Source organism: Carassius auratus, chromosome 5, assembly GCF_003368295.1.
Source record: "Carassius auratus strain Wakin chromosome 5, ASM336829v1, whole genome shotgun sequence".
Classification (NCBI taxonomy): domain Eukaryota; kingdom Metazoa; phylum Chordata; class Actinopteri; order Cypriniformes; family Cyprinidae; genus Carassius; species Carassius auratus.
Genome location: NC_039247.1, coordinates 8,591,971 through 8,611,604, shown reverse-complemented (window position 1 = coordinate 8,611,604; position 19,634 = coordinate 8,591,971). Strand labels below are relative to the sequence as shown.

General features: G+C 34.5%; 1 protein-coding gene across 2 annotated transcripts in view; it reads left to right on the top strand.

The window, feature by feature from the left end:
* The window catches only part of LOC113073589 (multivesicular body subunit 12B-like), a 29,989-nt gene extending 10,596 nt beyond the window's left edge, over window positions 1-19,393 (top strand). For both annotated transcript variants that reach the window (XM_026246412.1, XM_026246405.1), the window contains exons 2-10: window positions 2,862-2,984; window positions 7,856-7,963; window positions 9,183-9,279; window positions 9,646-9,775; window positions 10,576-10,710; window positions 13,830-13,921; window positions 15,155-15,210; window positions 15,375-15,434; window positions 16,814-19,393. In XM_026246412.1, the coding sequence (XP_026102197.1) occupies window positions 2,871-2,984; window positions 7,856-7,963; window positions 9,183-9,279; window positions 9,646-9,775; window positions 10,576-10,710; window positions 13,830-13,921; window positions 15,155-15,210; window positions 15,375-15,434; window positions 16,814-16,900 (879 nt within the window). In that variant the 5' untranslated portion in view covers window positions 2,862-2,870 and the 3' untranslated portion in view covers window positions 16,901-19,393. The remainder of the gene's footprint in view (window positions 1-2,861; window positions 2,985-7,855; window positions 7,964-9,182; window positions 9,280-9,645; window positions 9,776-10,575; window positions 10,711-13,829; window positions 13,922-15,154; window positions 15,211-15,374; window positions 15,435-16,813) is intronic.
* The last annotated feature ends 241 nt before the right edge of the window (window positions 19,394-19,634 follow it).

Here is a 19,634-nt window from a genome sequence, read left to right as displayed (position 1 = left end):
CTTCTGCTCACCAAACTATATTTATCTGATCCAAAGTACAGCAAAAACAGTAAAGTTTTGAAATATTTTTACCATTTAAAATAACTGCTTTCACTTGAATGTATTTTAAAATGTAATTTATTTCTGTGGTGTGCAGCTGTATTTTCAGAATCATTACTCCAGTCTTCAGTGTCACATGATCTTCAGAAATCATTCTAATATGCTGTTTTGCCGTTCAAAAAAACATTATTATTATTATTATTATTATTATTATTATTATTATTATTATGTTGAAAACAGATGAGTAGATTTTTTTCAGGTTTCTTTGATAGAAAGTTCAGAAGAACAATAATTGTGTGTAATAGAAATATTTTGTTATAAATGTCTTTGTCACACTTGATCAATTTAAAGAATCCTTGCAAAATAAAATAATTAATTTATATACTTGTGATAATGATAATGTTAATAGTAATAATAATAATAAAGAATCGTAGGAGAATCGTGATCTCTATATGAGATCAAAAAATCGTGATTCTCAATTTATCCAGAATCGTGCAGCCCTAGAACTAATGTTGTAAAGGGTGTGTCGTAATGATGATGCACATTATCGTGCGACTCTTTTACCGAGTGTTTTGAAAGCAAATCAACATTCGTGATGAATAAATATGTGCAAACTGTAATGAAGCAGAGATCGTTCGCCAGCTCAAGTGAAAGTTAACGTGCCTAGCGTTTTCGACTTCTACATTACACGTCACATCCTAATGCACAGATTCTTGGAAATCACTGACAGTGTGAATGAACCAAAGTCTAACAATCCGGAAACAATTTCCGGGACACATTACCTGTGTATTATCTGGAATCTCAGTGTAAAAGGGGCTTTAAATTGATACATTTTCTTCCCAACCTGGCAACCATGCCACTTAACCATTATTGTGCAGCCCTAGATCGTCCCATCTTCATTGAGGTTAAACCTTTAGATTTGTCTGGCTCAGAACAGCCTTTTTGGGGTAAAAGCAGACAAGTGAAAAGAGGTGTATGAAATCTTGTCATTTATGTCATCAGTCATGTTATGGAGTCTTTATTCACCTCAGAAACTAACCTAGAATATACAGTTTTCTTTTCTGTGAGAACTGCATTCCCTCCCTCAGCCTATCCCTGTTTGGTTTTCTCACTGTCGACTCCAGGGATCGTCATGTCACACCTCTTTTTAACTCTCTCTCTTGGCTCTGGCAGAGTTCTCACATGCTCAGAGTTTGATCTCGCTCTCTTTCTTCTCCGCTGTCTGCTGTTTGCCTTGCTGCAGGCTGCTTCCATGCGTACCCGCCATTTGACACAGCTTCTTTGTGGCTTTTTTAGGAGATCGCAGAGGGCAGGCCCGGTTGCCAAGGAGCCTCTAAAAGCTCTTAACTCAATCCAAAAGACTGCTTTTCATTTGTATTCAACTACACAACTCTTCAGATGCTCAAGAAGAACAAACAATGACTCCAAATCAGTTGGTTTGTGACGTGTCTCCTGATAAAGGCCAACACAAATTATGTGTCTGTAGTGTTCATCACACACCCAGTGTTTCCTCAGCTCTGTTTAATCTGTTAATATGTGGTAGATATGCAGTTTTCCCTTTTTACCCACAAGACTGTTTAGATTTTAGAGGAATGTGTAAGTTCTTGATCATTATGTGCTTTCGGATGTTCTGAAAGTGTGCGCACTTATCTCAAAGTGAATAAATAGACTTCATTATCTAAATCTAGCTAATTGTAATGGTCTTGGAATTGAGATTTTCTTTCCTTGATGTAGTCAGTGTGTTAGATTAGAGGAATAGTTGATAAGGAAAGGCTTGCTCAACTGACTTTGTTCAAAGTCAAACCTGTCTTGTACACGGTGACTTGGTTTCATTTGTCAGTTTGTCTTGATGTTTTGGTGGTGCTGTCATGTTTTATTCTGCTTTGAGATGTCGCACTGAGATATATTTGTGTATCAGCTTGTGTAAATGTGAATATTACAGTAAATCTATTCTCACAAATTAAGGTACAACTGATGTCACAGGGGTGGTATCTTTTCAAAATGAACTCTTTTGTACCTTATTTGCTTCTAAAAGGTGCATATGGGACCCTGGACCACAAAACCAGTCATAAGGGTCCATTGTTCTAAAAGATAAGCTTTCCGTTGATGTATGGTTTGTTCGGAGGACAATATTTGGCAGAGATACAACTATTTGAGAATCTGGAATCTGAGGGTGCAAAAAAATCGAAATATTGAAAAAAATCGCTTTTAAAGTTGCCCAAATGAAGTTCTTATCAATGCATATTTCCTATCAAAAATTAAGTTTTGATATATTTACAGTAGGAAATTAACAAAATATCTTCATGTAACATGATCTTTACTTAATATCCTAATGATTTTTGGCATAAAAGAAAATCTATAATTTTGACCCGTACAATGTTTTTTTGGCTATTGCTACAAATATACCCCAGCGACCTACACTTTACCTGCAATTGTAAATTCAAGTTATGAAACTTTAAACTTAACAGCTTTCCATTTTTGTATTGATTGCATGTCAGTAGCAATTTAAGAGTTCACAAATAGTAATGATTTCACTTCTAATTGTTCTCAAATGAGACCTAACACTTTTGCAGTCTCTGCTATTTGTGCAGGTATAATTTTACAGTTTCTTTAAAGGTATAATGACACTTGCACATTTTACTGAAAAATGGAAATCCCCAGTTCATGCTTATGGGATATTCTGAGTTGGAAACTATAACCAAGGGAGGTGGAGTCTAACAAAGAATAAATTCATCTGCTTTTCTAGACCAAACAAACACTGATGTTCTTTCAAGGGGCTTCATGTTTAGTGTGTAAAAGTTTGAATGCTCCTGTCTCCTCAGAGTTCCTCCATGATGCCTGAGGTGCGGGACCTTTCAGACGCCCTGCCAGAGATGCCCATGGACCCGATCACTGGCGTAGGGGTTGTGGCCTCGAGAAACAGAGCTCCCACCGGCTATGATGTGGTGAGTATCTGATACAGTACACTCATACAGATAATGAAGATAGTGTAGAAAGTGGATCAGGAAGTAAAACTCTTTGTTCCTCCGAAGCATTTGTTAAGAAATGACATCTGTTAGGAGGTTCTTCTAGTTCCTTTGGGGTATGGGTTAGTTTCTAGTATGCTGTTTCTACATGAGATGCTTTGGCAGTGTTTGAAAACCTAGTCGGCTGCCCACCTAGACAGCATTTCGGTCATTGATTAATATTAGTTTTTCCATGTGTCACAGTGATGGTTTACATGGTGCCTTTATTCATTTAGCAGATGCTTTTATCCAAAGCAACTTGCGAATGAGGAAAACTTTGGGGTCAGTTAAGATTCCATTTTTTAAAATTAAAAAAAATTAGTAATTAGTAATAAAATTTAGAATTCTACAACGGTACATTAAATTATTCAAAAGTGACTGTAAATACACAAATGGAATGCTGTTCTTTTTAACTTTATATTTGTCCAAGAATAATGCTATATATGTGTATGTATGTATACATAGACACACAGACAAACACTGAGACACAAAATTTAACAACAGCAAATGAGATGGACATACATAAGCTGATGTTGCATAATTCTTTCTCAGCCACACGCGATTAGGTTTAAAAACAATGTTTATTAATTTACAAGGCTGTTTTTCGGTTGACACAAGGCAAACGAACACTATGGTTAATTCAGGCAAGCAGTGCAATGTTCTAATAATGGTCAAAAACCTGCTAAATAACCAGGATCAGTGTATCACCACCCTAAAATGCTGACTAGATGGGCAGCTTCAAACACTGTCATTCCATCAATGTGCAAAACCGCTATGTCTATGTTATATTTCAGGCTTATTTGGCACTTGGTCTACACTCATTGGTAAAATATACTTATTTTAGGGCTTTAACATGGCAGGCTAGGGATGTCAACGATTAATCGATGATCGATTAATTGTCGATAAGAGATGCAATCGATTAAGGCTATCGATGGTCGGTTAACCGATTCAATGTTGGGCTGCGTGCGGCTCATGCGCACTCAACACGTGCGAGCGGCTGTGAGTGACGGTGACGATATATAAAAGCATCATCATTCATTCACGATGTACAAATTAAGCTTTTAATGTGATTTAAACTTTAAAGTACATTAAAATAGAAACAACATAAAAGTTCTTCGACATTAAATGCAATAGAAATGTAGTTACTAATCATTTCATCAGATAACTGTTTTATATCGTGCGCTTTGCAGGGCTGCAGGACACAGTGACAGGACAGGTAGTCTATTCATTCCTACAACTTGTTAATTCATTCCTACGAATTATTAATGTGGCAATTGTCCATGTTTCATTAATTTTGTTCCCTAAATAACCCATGATTTAAGTGAAATAAGGGAACAAATTAATAAATCGAACGAATTCTTAATTCATGAAATCTTTAATTTCCCTTCCCATGTTTACCACAGTAAGAGATGCGAAAACAGTTATTAAAAGCGAAAGATAATAAAATAAACCTGGGAAATTAGAGGGTTAGACTATGAAGATTTAGGAAAAGAAACAATGCCTAAATATACTGAATTTGTGGAAATTCGTGACCAACCGGCAAACCAGAACAAAGCCGCGTATGAAGACTATGGGGTCCAAAAGCATGGTCGCGATCTAACATTTTCCAGTTAACCTATTATTCCTCTAATAAACAAAGCTTTTATACCACACTTGTCATAATCAGATCTTATCATTTCTAAATAAATAATTGCTGGATTCAAAACAGCGATTAATAGGTGTGTGACCGACACATTCCTGGAGCATTCAGTTTAAATAGACCGTAGTATACCGGTCCACTCTGCTGTTATGCCAAGGACGTTTTTGATCATATGAAGAGGATCATCTTTTCCGTCTATATGCGAATGCGTGTTAAGTACAAGCCTAGTTTACATTATAAATAATAGTTTAACATTCAAATACATTGCGAATATGGAAACATTTCGATTTGTGCCGAATGAGACATGAGCAATAACCTCCAAATAAATCTAGCCAAAGCCGCGCTCGCTCATCCTCGTCTGCACGCATGCACTGTCACGATCTAATGCGCTGTATGCCGGATTTTTAAAAAATCTGACATTTTCTAGGACAGAATCCAGCAGGATCAAATTAATGTGAGCAACTGTGTTTTGGTGCAGCAGCGCCGATGTAGTTCACTTAATGTGCAGCGCAGTCACACGCGCTCCACATTTCGGATAATTTTATACAATAATGTCAGTTGAAAACATTTCAATTGTGCTTTAAAAGACAACAACGAACACCACAAAACCATTTAAAGATGCGCGTTCAGCGTTCTCCGTGCGGGATTGGAAACTGTCAACAAAGTAAAATGACCTCAAAAGTATGGCTCTCTTCATTTTATCAAATGATCATAATCGCATCTATTCATTTTATAATCCTGCTACTAGCATTTTATTCAGACTAAAACCTCTTTAATTCAAGTGAGAAAGCGTTTTGTGTGTGTGTGTGTTTGTGTGTGTGTGTGTGTGGCTTTTGCACATCCTGTCATACCGCTGACTGCGTGCCTGCAATAGATGCATTTTGCAGTATTATGGTTAACGATTAATCGATTAATTGATCGTTAATTTAAACGACGATCGATCATGGAAATAATCGAAATTTGACATCCCTAGCATAAAGCTTTGCAAGCAAGATCTGTGTCATAATTTCACCAGAAAGGTGAAAGGGAACAGGAAGACGTCTTTAAAAAAGTGTTTGCGTACAGTATCAATGTTTAGCTCTGTTGTAACATCTGCTTTATTTTGTAAGGTCTCCCAGAGACAGTTTTTCCAAAACCTTTTGGGCAAATGCCACAGGATAGTTTCATGATTAATGATGCACCTCGTTAATAGCCCTATATGAACGTCACTTCACCACCTAGAAAGTACACCTATGATCACAGGCCAAGTGCTGAAGATTTTTGCCATTAAAACATTTCTGCGCCATTGCATTTGCATGTTTTTTGGTAGGAGCTCACGCCTGATCTGGATGTACTCTGGCAACAGAAGAGGCAGTGGGGTTGTTGTGTTTCCTTTGGCCGTCACAGTCATTGTCGTCACTCCAGCACAGAGCTTAACAATGCTTCCTGTGTGGATTGTGGAGTGTGTGAAAGCAGGGTCTGTTGATAACACCCATTCCAACCCCAAAACGTCTTCTCAAATCACAGAAACACTGCAGTCTACATGCAAAGCATCAGATGGAGAGAGTAATCTGTTTGTTCCAGAAATAACAGTGACGTTCTGTCTGTTTAGTATCAAACTATAGAAGTCCGAGGTTTGACCCTTGGACAACCTCTAAAGTCTGAGCTCTTCACTGACTGTATTGACTCATCACTTATCAAATATGCTTCCAAGTTGGCTTTTAATGGATTCAAATGAATTAGGTTTAAACAGTTAAATGTCTTCAAAAATAGGGTTCTTGGCCTGTGCATCACTAATTATTAATTTAGTCAATTAATGGTGCTTTTAAAGCCAAGTATAATATTAACAGCAACAATAATAATGTTACAATTATAATTGAATATAATAATAAATGTTATTGTTATACTCGGTTTTAAAAAACACCATTAATTAGCCAAATTTAATTTGAAATAAAAATTAACAAAAACATTTTTTTTAGTGATGCAAAAGACAGGCCTAGAATTATTAGTATTTGCATTGTGTCAAGAACAATCTGAGTTCACATGGGAAATGTCACAAATTTCCTTACATTCCAGTTACTTAGAAATAGTGCAGAATATGAAATGTTACCTATTAATCTAGCAGCTCAGTGTTCAGTGGTGTTTGTGGAGCAGCTCGTGGGAAGCCATGGCACGACTGTTTGTGTGTTCAGCACGAGCTGTTAATTGAGCAGTCATGTGTGTTGACTTCTGTTGAGATGGACATCAGACTGATTCTCAGTTCTCCCAAAAATTGTGTTTATCTGCTTACCCCTATGGCATCCAAGCTAGCTAATCACGGATAAAACATACAAAAACCAAAAAAAACATGCACAAAACCAAATTAAACCATGTAGTTTGTGACGATACATTGATGTGTAAAAACACAATATGATCAGTCTGTGCAAGAAACTGAACCGTATTTATATAGTTTTTTACCTCTGATTCACGCAATGTACAAACTGTAAAAGGAGGCGTGTGAGGTGGCTTCTTCTTCTTGCTTTTTGGTGAATCGCAGACTTATAAGTGCATTACTGACCACCTGTCTCTCAAGTGGACCATTGACTCTCCTAATTGAGATTGTTGATAGTGTAAATGGTCCATTTGAGAGATAGGTGGGGGTACTGCTATTAGAAGTCTGTGATCTGCCATAAAGCAAGAAGTAGAAGAAGCCTCCTCATGCATCTGCTGCTAAGAACACACTCAGGAGAGTTTGAACAGTTAGTACATTTCTATAATATAAATACTGTTTAGTTTCTTGCACAGACTGATCATTTTGTGTCTTTTCATATCAATATATTGAATATATATATATATCAATATATATATAAAACGACCCCCAGGGTTTAATTTGGTTATGTTTGTGTATGTTTTTTATTAGTTTTGTTGTATGTTTTAGCCGTGATTCCCAATAAATAAGTCACCTACATCTTGGATACCCTGGGGGTAAGCAGATAAGCATCACATTTTCATTTTTGGGTGAACTACCCCTTTAATTTGAATTAATGTTTTGTGATGAATTGGCTGCCATACTGCATTATTTATTAGTTTTTTCTGTAAGACATTCTTTACTCAGACAAACTAAAAGAATCAAACAATTGACCTTCTGCAAATGGGGAAAAAAGAAACTCTTTTATTATGCATAATCAAATCAAATCTTTTTATTATTCTTTAGGTTTCACAAACCACGGATGGGATCGATGCAGACTTGTGGAAAGACGGCCTGTTCAAATCCAAGGTGACCCGCTATCTGTGCTTCACCAGGGCTTTCTCCAAAGAGAACGTGAGTCATCTCTTCAGCTCTTATTCAGATAATTGAGGTTTCTTTGAAGTATGGTAACATTTTACAAATTGATATTTCTAATCCTAGATGCTGATTTGTTAATACAGCATTGCTGTGATGCTTCTAGATGGTGGAAGCTTAATAATTTTGAATTAAAATATACCCTTTATATTTTCTTATTTTTTTATTTTTGTTAGATTTTTTTATTTTATATTATTTACATTTGATTTAAATGTGATTTTTATTTTTTAATTTCATTGCATTGTATTTCATTTAATTGCATTGCATTTTATTGCATTGCAATTCATTGCATTTCATTTAATTGCATTGCATTGCTTAAGGCTCTTGAGACATGCCTTACAACACACACTGTACTACTGAGCTACTTCAGTCTGGCCAAAAAGATGGATGACCATTTGAAAGGTCCAGACCATGTTCATGCTGTGTTTATATAATGTAACTTGTTGTTGGAGTTGACGAGCTCTCAGTAATGTGTCACAGGATCTCATCTATTTGTTTTTTATATACAATTTCTTTTTGTTCTTGCAAACAAAGCTGTTTCCGCTTGTGTCGTCCCTGCGGTGTTTAGCCTCATTCTTCTTTCTGGGACAAACCTCCAGTGGAAAGAACTTGAAAACCATGTTTATGGTGTTATTTTTTTCCCCGCTTGAATGTTTAGTAGTTCAATAGCTGTTGTTTATTGTAAATCATCGTTTCTATGAAGTCATACAGCAGAGCATTTTGACAATAAATAAACAAGTAAATCTTTTGGGGAGAAAAACACCGAACATCATGTACTAAATTGATGCATTTGCATCCATAATGATCAAATGACTGTCAGTGTTTGACATCAACACCTGTTTAGTGTCTTGAACTGCACTTACAAATGACAGCATAGTCACCTTTATTTATAAAGCACTTTATACAATACAGATTGTGCCAAAGAAGAAAATAGTTTATGCAGTTCCTTTTCAGTATAAAATATGCTGTTTGGAAAGTTTTATTGTAAGAGTTAGACAGGGTGGAAATTGGTTTCGCAAAATCGAATGACTTTTAATGACTTATGACTCTTTTTGGTACAAGAAGAAACCATGAGTAACATTGTTTTGATTATTATTGTTATTATGCATGGTTATAATGTTAAATCCCAAAGCATGCAATCATGGGCACTGGAAGAGATGTTGTCTGTTCACATTGCCCTATATATGTCTCTCCACAGAGTCATTTAGGTAATGTGCTTGTAGACATGAAGCTCATCGACATCAAGGACACGCTGCCTGTGGGATTCATTCCCATTCAGGAAACTGTGGACACACGTAAGCACCACATCAATCTCCTCTCGTTCATTTACAGCTGCGTTCTCCAGCTATTTCAGTTGAAATGCATCTTTAAAACTATATTTTCTTAGTTTTTCCAAACTTGATTTATATTGTTACAGCTAAAATATACCAGTGGCATTCCAGATCAGAGTAAAAAGGAGTTTGTTTTCCGCTAATGTATTTGTTTTTAGACACGCAGCCTGATATGTGGTGTTTTAAAAGGTTGTTTAAAAGTTTGTTTAAAAGATTGTGTTGGATAATTAATCAATGATCCTCTTTCCAGTCTCTTTGCTCTTTCTATTGTGAACTCCGTCTCCCTTACACTTTCTTTAACATGCCCTGTTCTTCTCTTTCTCTCTTCAGAGGAGCCGGCCTTTAGGAAGAGGAGGTTATGTATTAAGTTCATCCCGAGAGACTCCACTGAAGCTGCCATCTGTGATATCCGTATATTAGGACGCTCTAAACAAGCACCGCCACAGTATACATTCATAGGGTCAGTTAGACTCTATACACAACAACTTAAAACATAGATTGTCCTACCATTATTTAACAATGTTAATATGAGATATAAAATGAGAAAATTAATAGTATTCTGCAGGTGGGCACTGAGATATATCAAATATTATTTATATTTGGGATGATTATTTATAGTGGACGACCGATATGGATTTTTTGACTGCCGATATCTTGGAAAGCAGAGGCCGATATAAAGCCAATATAACCTTGAAAACATCGGCCAAGCAGAAAAACTTATTCGGCCAATGCCGATATTTGAAAAATGTCAACAATCGGCCGATATATCGGTCGACTACTAATCTTTTTTTTTTTTTTTTTTTTGACAATATGAATTTCAACAACATTAGGAACCTCAGTGTTACCTAAAAGCTTTATATTTGGTCAGTGAAGTTATCAAAGGAATTTTCCATGGCATGTAGCATGAATTGAAATGTTTTCAAGTGTGTGTAGACATTATATTTATTATATGTACTATATTGAGTTAATTTTTAATCATTTATGTTTTTACGTCTGGCCTTAAACATTTCTAATCTAACTTTGGAAAAATAAATGTCTTTGCATTTAGAAGTCATAATGTTTTAAAACATGCAGATATCCTGAAATTATATATAAAAAAAACCCTTTCAGAGCAGTATTCAGCTTCTTTAATATAGTGTCATGAGGCTGAAATCTGTATGTTTTGATGTGTCTTTCTCAACCTGCGGTCTCTGAATCACTGGCTGTACAAAGCGCTTGCTGTCTTTATTGATATTATATTATAATATTATTTCCTCCCAGAGAGCTGAACAATATGGGGATCTGGTACCGTATGGGAAAGGTGCCCCGGACCCAGGACTCTTCACCTGTACAGAACAACACCAATAACATCCAGAGCGTCACCAACAACTCCACTCCTGCACCAGTCTTGCCCAAGTATGTGTTTGTGAAGGCTCAAAATCTGAGGAAGTGTGAACCGCATTTGTTGTGACAGCTGCAGAATTGAAAGAGCCAGTGAGAGAAACTGAGAGAAGGAAGAGAAAGGCGGAAGGGAAAAACACTTTGTTAATAAGCAGGTCCAGCTTAGCATTCCTTATATTCTGGAATAAACAAGCTGTGGTCTGTCAGGAATTCCCATATAGTTCACAGCAGAGCTTGTAGTCATGCTTACAGGCCAAAGATTCATTTCACTAGCTGAATCAGAAGTCAGCGTAGCAATTTATTCTTCACACACAGTCAGCTCCTGATGGATAAAACCGAATCCAGTCGGCTGTGACGTCATTATCTCGAAGTTTTTTTTGATGTTTTTGGAAGAGTCTCTTCTGCTCACCAAGGCTGCATTTATTTGATCAAAAGTAGAGTAAAAATTGATTCAGTTAAAAGTACTTTTCTCTTTGAACATATTTTAAAATGTAATTTATTATTGGGCTGCAAAGCTGAATTTTCAGCAGTCTTCAGTGTCACGTGATTTTTCAGAAATCATTCTAATATGCTGATTTTAGAAACATTTCTTTTTAAAATCATTGTTGAAAGCAGTTTTTGCTGCAAAATATTTTAGTAGAAAAAGGGATACTTTTTTGGGATTCTTTGATGAAAAACCGCATTTATTTGAAATAAAAATTGTAACATTTAAAAATTCTTTTTTGTTTTTTAATCACTTTAATGCATCCTTACTGAATAAAAGTATTAATAAAAATAAGCAAAAAAAAACATCCTGTTTTCCATGATATAACCAGAATAATGACATGTAAAATGTGCACGCTTTCTCACATACTTAATGTTTACGGGTTTGCTTGTGTCTCAGGGTTTTGTGCGCCCGGAGCATTTTTCCGACACAAATGGGAAGTGTCTGTTCCAGCTGTTTCCCTTTCATGGTTTCCTCTCTGTCTGTCTGCTCTCTTGATACTGTCCGTCTGTGATCTTATTATATATAACAGGATACAACTGGAGTGAAGTCACATAACCAAACATGCATTTCAATGAGGGAGTGACCGTCTCGGTCTGTGGCCCCGAACACTTGTCTGGACTCTTTCTCACAGTGTTGCACAACAACACAAGGGTTGTAAAAGTAGAAAAATAGAGATTAATCAGTTGATGACTGTGTGAACTACACCAGTCTATGGATGTTAGCCAGTCATAACAGCTGTTATCAAAATCTAAATTATCTTGGAAACCTAGATTTAGTGCAAGAAACCTAGACCAGCATAATTGAACTTCTCGTTCCTCTATTGGACAGTAAGATTTATTTCTTTTTCTTTGAAAGAAATTCAGACTTTTATTCTGTAAGGATGCATTAAACTGATCAGATGTGGCATTTGTGATCAAATAAATGCTGTTCTTTCACTTTCTATTTATTAAAGAGTCCTGAAAAATGCCGAAATTATGGTTTCAACAAAGATATGAAGCAGCACAACTGTTTTCAACACTGATAATAATCAGAAATTTTTCTTAAGCAGCACATCAGTATATGAGAATGATTTCTGAAGATCATGTGACACTGAAGACTGGAGGAATGATGCAGAAAATACAGGTTTTATCACAGGAATAAAATATATTTTAAATTAAATTTACAAAGAAAAGCTATTTTAATAATATTTCACAATATTACTGTTTTACTGTGTTTCTGATCAAATAAATACATCCGTGGTGAACAGAAGAGAGAGACTTCTTTCAAAAACATTGTGGAAAATTTTACAGACCGCAAACTTTTGAACAGGAAATATTTGAATGCTTTTGTAAAACCACTTCCATTCCAGCCAGCTGTCTTTACCACCTCACAAAAGGAGAATATCAGCAGCCCAAGACAACCAAATTTGATTCATATACAGTTGTTCTGTTCCTCATGATGTGTGGAGTTTCCCTTGGAGAACATGTACAGTACATAATGAAAACATCAGCTGGGTAGAGCATGTGTCATGTGTGCGGTGACTTATTATAAATACATATAAAAATATATTCATTTTTATTTATTTATTGTATTTTTTGTTAATTGGAACTTGAATCAGAAAAAAAAGAGAATTTTTGACTTGGCAATTAATTGAAATAAAACAAGATGAAGGACTAAAATTACAAACTGAAATAAACTATAGCTTAAATTTAAATCATTTTAAAAAACTAATTAAATAACAGAATTACTGAAACTTAAAAAAAAAAATCTAAATGGAAAATTTAAGTTTATTCAAAATAAATAAAATAAAAAAACAAGAAAAAAACACTGGTTCGTGTTCAAAAACTATGGAAGCACGTTTCCGCCACTGAATAAAAAATAAAACAAGGTAATTGCGAGTTCATATCCGGCAATTCTAACTTTTTTCTCAGAATTACTAGTTATAAAGTCAGTTACGAGATATCAACTTGCAATTCAGAGAAAAAAAAATTCTTGCAATTCTCACTTTATAACTCACAATTCTGACGAAAAAAAGAAAACTCACAATTGGGAGTTATAAATCCAAATTTATGAGATATGAACTGAGAAAAAAGTAATAATTGTGTAATTTTTTAACTAGTGTGATTTTTTTTTTTTTTTTCTAAAAGTCGCAATTACTTTTTTTTATGTTTATTTTTTAAATCAGTGTTATTTTTACTTTTTCTTGCCATTAAATTTTTCAATGACCAAAGACATTTTTCTAAACGGGTTTAATTTAGCAAGCTGTCTAACAGCTAAAGCAAAGCACGCTGTTTGGTGTTCTATTTAAAGAACCACAGCTAAAAATATCAAAACCATTTTTGACATTCTTAAAGCACAACTGCTAAAAATAAAGCTTAATTAAAAAAATCAATCTGTATTTAAAGGTTCTAGCATCATCAGGTGAACAGTTTGTTTTATTAGGATGTAGATCTCATCATGCAGCCTGTGAGATGGAAGTATCACAGTTTGCACGTCTGTGTTACAGAAACAGCCTTCATCAGTAAAGGTTCTCCGTCAGTTGACAGATTGCCAGCTGTGATGACACACAAACCAAACCGCTGTGATAATAGTGAAGTCTGAGAAGGAAGATGTGTTGAATATTTATTTGATTAAGTGGTAATTGTTTTCCATTTGTGTTTCTTCGCAGGCACATATCCATGACCCTGCCGGCATGTTTCAGAAAAAGCACAACCAGACCAGACTTTGAACACCAGAACTCCAACCTCTATGCCATCTCTGGTGCGAGAACCGCACAAAACACACCTGACCCAAACTGAGCACCTTCACATCCCCCTCAATATCGCATCAGCACTAACAAAAACACAAATGAGCGACAAAGGAAGCCAGTCTTAGAATTTGACCTGCTTTTACAAATGAAATGAATCGTCAGTTTATTATAAATGAGTAAAAAATAAATAAGTTTGTACTCCGTCAGTTTACTCTCCAAGTTTAAATTACAAAAAGTAAACCCTTATCCAAGTATCTATTAAATATATCAGCTACTTAAACTACTATTTCAAAGTTTGGGGTCAGATATGTATTATTAATTATTAATAATTATAATTCAGCAAAGATGCATTTAATTGATCAAAAGTGACAGGGATGTCATTTATAATGTTACAGAAATTGTATACATTTTAAAATTTATTTATTTTAATTATTTATTGTTTTTTTTAGATTTTAAATTGGGTTCTATTAATCAAAGAATCCTGAAAAAGACGGAAATACGAAGTAGCACAACTGTTTTCAACATTAATAAGCAGTAAATCAGTATATTATTCTGATTTCTGAAGATCATGTGACGATGAAGACTGGAGTAATGATGCTGAAAATACAGCTTTGATCACAGGAATAAATTGCATTTTACTATATATTACAATAAAAAAGTCATTTTAAATTATAATAATATTTCAGTATTTTTACTGTATATTTGATCAAATAAATGCAGCCGTGGTAAGCATGTGTGACTTCTTTCAAAAGCATTAAAAATGCTCCCTGGTCCCCAAACTGCTGAACAGTATAGTATTGTAATATTGTATTATTATATTTAGCATCTGTAGAATGCTTGACGTGAGAGAACACCTCACATTCGTTGGTTACCTCTGCATGTAATAAATCCCGTCAGCATCCGTGTGGTTTCATGGCTGCTGTGATTAGGGATGTAATAATAAACCCTTCTGGAGGAGGAATCTGGTCCAGATGGTGTTCAGTGATGAGTCAGAATATACCTCTCCTTCTGTTCTGAGCTCTCCTTTCTTACCACACACTTTTTGTTATTTTGTCACATTCATGGAAAAAATGTCTCTTTTTAGTTTTATTTAGTCGATGCTTTAATACAAGGCAACTTACAGATAAGCTCATTTTTATTTTGTAGATGGTTAATGGGTTCTTAACATTTTTTGGCTTTTTGTGAAAGGCAAAATATATTATGTGTGGTGCACTCTGGTTCATACTGACTTTTTGACCTTTCAGCTATGGATGGAGTGCCTTTCATGATTTCGGAGAAGTTTGCATGTGCCTCCAGTGATGTGAGTCTGTTTTCAACCAATCATATGCTTCAAATGAACTCTTGCACCGTCTGTAGGCCACAGAGATCAAACTGTACTGTTAGATGTAGATTGCATCTTAATAATGCATTAAAACTAGCACATGAACTGCTCTGGATATTGAGGAGGATGTTGTGTTGTTTCAGTTGCAGCAGGTGGATCTAATGGGCATCAGAATCAAATCACTTGCAGAGATCGAGAAGGAGGTGAGAACATAGTTTCAACTGACAAGCGCTAGTTTGTTTGCTGCTTTTGTTTCCACGATATTTTCAGCCTTATTTTAATGCAAAAATGCATTTTCATATTACATTTTCCAAATGTTATATTATAATGCCAAAATGTATTTTCATATAACATTTTCCAGTTGTTATATTTTAATGCAACAATGCATTTTCATTTTGCTTTTCATATAACTTTACAACTACTTTATTTACGTTAAACCTGATTGGATAAAGATATCCACTACATGCAAATCAGTTGAAGTAGTATTAATTGTCCTATTATCCATAGTCAATTATAATTATACTATTACATTAAATATTGCATTATAGTTATATCAAAGATAAAAGAACCATAACAAGGATATTAACTATAACCATAAGGTTTTAAAAATAGTTAGCATTATAGTTTTTAGTCTTGGTGTGAAATACCTTGATGTACTATATTTTTTATGGAAGACTGGTTTATTGTGGTTATTATTAATAATACGTTTAATTATTCATTGGACATTGATGTGTTTTTTTTTTTTAAATGGGCAAAATTAAAAGATGCGGGTTATTAAAATGAATAATTGTTACTGATTATAATGGATGTTTAAAAGGTGTAAATAAAGAGATATTTCAGTAGAGTTTCAGATCAGATCTCAATATTTTGTGTCTGTCATGAATGTGTATCATTCTCATGATGCTCACTAAACAAACCAGGGCTTATTATAGTTAACTAAAATGAAAAATGTCATAAAATAAATTACCTCTAATAATAAATTATTAGTAAACTAAATTATAATAAATTATTAGTAAACTAAATAACTATAAGTAAACTAAAATAAAATGTAAAAAAGCTTCAACTTATTTTAAGATAGTTGCCAATGCAGAATTTCTATTTTTTTTTGTACTAAAATAGCTAAAACTTATATATAAAAAGCTATATAGACATATTTAAAATAATAATAATAATAATAATGAAAACAAAAACAATTAAATTGAATAAAAACTATAATAGTATAGCGATTGTTTAGTATCAGTCATAACATAATTTTATTTATTGGCCTAATTTTTATTTGGGCTATAATTAGTTTTGAATAAATTCTATTATGTTGAATTCAGCTTTAGTTGCTGCAGTACCCGTATGTTTAGCTGTTTTTGACTGATCCACTAGAGGTCAGTGTTTGCTCTGAAACTCTCTCTCAGGTGGTGTTTAACTCTTTCTGTCTGTGTCTGTGTCTGTGTCTGTGTCTGTGTCTGTGTGTCTGTGTCTGTGTCTGTGTCTGTGTCTGTGTCTGTGTCTGTGTGTGTGTGTGTGTGTGTGTGTGTGTGTGTGTGTGTGTGTGTGTGTGTGTGTGTGTGTGTGTGTGTGTGTGTGTCAGTATGAATACAGTTTCCGGACGGAGCACAGCGCCGCGGCCCGACTGCCGCCCAGTCCCACCAGAACATCTCTGGGCTCCGAGGCCTAACGCTCACAACCTCTGAAGAGACTCCTCCACCTCTCTCAAAGTACACCGGAAACCCACAAAACCAACTGCGACAATTTCGAAAGAGGGAAAAATAACGATATTGGTTTAGTTTTTATTTTATTTTTAAAATTAACAAATATTTAATATGGCCAAGTTCGTTTTTCAATGCTACTTTTCATTAAGAGCTTTGGACATCAAACGACGGTGATCAAATCAAAACCACTTCTGTGTTTCTTTTGTGTTGCGTCTGACTTATTCTGGCTGCTGCACCGGAAAGACTTTCTGAAGGGTCACGCTTGGACAAACCCTTAAGAAATCACATTTGAGCCCCAAAGTCTGCATTCATGCGTCAAGTGCACAAGATTTTTCTTTTCTTCTGCACCTTCAGTTTTATTTAGATGGCAGCGACTGCATGACTTTGTTTCTTTGTTTGGAAATGGAGCCCAGTTCCCTGCACTGTTACAGGACTTCTGAAACATTTCAATTTAATTGTGTTTGTCTGGAGAAATGAGATTAGAACAAAAACCCTTCGCCTCTGAACAAACCCTTGTACATATACGAGCGCTGAATCAGGATTACCTTGATTTGGAGTTGAGTGTTTTCCTTTAGTCTTTGTGACGTTCTTCCTGAACTGATCTGTCACTGCTCAGTTTTACTCTTTCAGTCTCATGCTACGATCTTTGATGGTGCTCAAGCAGAGGGATGTTGTTTCTTCAAGTCCGTTCGTGGCTTCTAACATTTATGGTGATTTTTTTTTTTTTTACTTTTTTTATTAAAACAAGTTAATATTTCCACAGTCATATTTCACCCCAAGATTCAAAGAAAAAATAAGAAATTGAATTTTGCATAAAGAAAAAAACTAATATTTTTAAGTCATAAAGAATTTTCATGAAATTGAAACCTATTTTCCACAAAAAAACTCATTACTGTAATTCGTCTTAATTTCTATAAAACGGATACCACGAATACAAATAATGTGCTATTTTTCCATTTCTCATTTATTCAACTTTTGATAACGCTTAAAGCCTTATGTATAATGTATTATGATGGTATTCAGATTGTGTGTTGTAATGGATTATATTTTTTCATAAATAATTGTAACCAACTTTAAAATGATACACTTGGAGGTTTGTCATGTATTTTGATGCATTATACTTTCTGAAAGTGTAAAAATAAAGTATTATAAGGTTACAATTATTCATGACATAATTATAATAAGTGAATGCATTAAATTTAGTTTCATAATGCATTATATTTAACATTTTTAAAGTGATACCAGACATTTTTATTGCATTACAGTAATAGAAAATTTGGGGTAAATGTGCTTAATTCTATTGAAAATGTAAAAATGCATATGGAAAAAAGCAAAATCCAATTTCTAATTTCTTTCTGATTTTCAGGGTGAGCTGAACATTTCTTGACAGTTTTATGAGATTCAGCTGAATATCCAGAACAAATGTTATTGTTAGTTGAGTTTTAGTAACCCATGCAGTCCAGAAGCAGCTCACACGGTCAAGGTTTGAGTCATGTGATTGGCTCTGTGTGCCACTGCTGCTTTCTTGATATGCTGATTATTATCGATGAACGTACAGTGTTAGTATTTCTGCCGAAACAACCCTCTCGGGTGAAAGTGTTCAGCTTGGAAACAGCAAGTGTTTGGGTGATTAAAGACAGCAGTCCTTTCAGATGCTTTGACATCTTCACTGTGAGACTTTGAGCAGTCACTCAGATAATGTTCAAGCAGCTATATTGTTACATTTCCTAACCACTATGTTGACTTTTATTATGTTGGATCTTAGTTTTACTTTTTTTTTTTTTATCACCACAAATTTTTTTTATTTTTATTTTTTATTCTGAGGCAGTCAGTAGCTTCAGACTTTCAAAACTGATTTTAATTAGCAAGCTTTTTTTTATTATTATTATCATTGTTATTTCTACTGAATATAATTTACAATCCAAGATTAGGTCTAATTTGTCTGGAAAACCAATCCCAGGTTTATAGATCTAGGAACAAAAATTATAGTTTAACATTACATAAATGACATGCTGACGAATGCAATATTTTATTTCCTTCATTTATTTAACTCGAGCCCCTATAGGAATGCATGCAGCATTATCTATTTTCTCACAATTAAAATTAAGATTTAATTTGCCATTTCATAGTACTCTTTCATTTAATTATTTAATGATTTTCTATGAAGACTAATTTAAATGTTTAGAAATGTAGCTAGCATGTTTCCCCAATATATTTTTAAGGTTTTGTTGAATATTGAGTTTGTGGAGTTACCAGGTTGGACACAAATACAATAAAACATGTTTAGTTACTGCTCTGCGTGAATAAACTCCTGTTCATGATTTTACTAACCGTTTAATGTGTATCGTCCAGTTCATCGTTGTGACTCTAGAAGAACCTGCTGTGTTTTTGTTATTTGCATTGACAGCTGATTTGAATTTGTGTGTGTGTATACAGTAAATGGAATTGCCATTTTTGAATGCTGGTTGAATTTTGTTCTGTTATTTTATAAAATTACCATAAACTCTTAATGCATTCTTAATGCAAAAAGAAGTTTGTCGCCAGATGTCCATATTTGTGATGCTCGAAAAAAAGCTCCACCTGAAATCTCTTTGTAACAAAGTCATTTTCTGGCAGCTTAAAAAGAGTTTATTTCTTCATCAGAGAAATTTAGTGTTGCATCACTTGCTCACCAATGGATGCTCTGTTGTGAATGGGTGC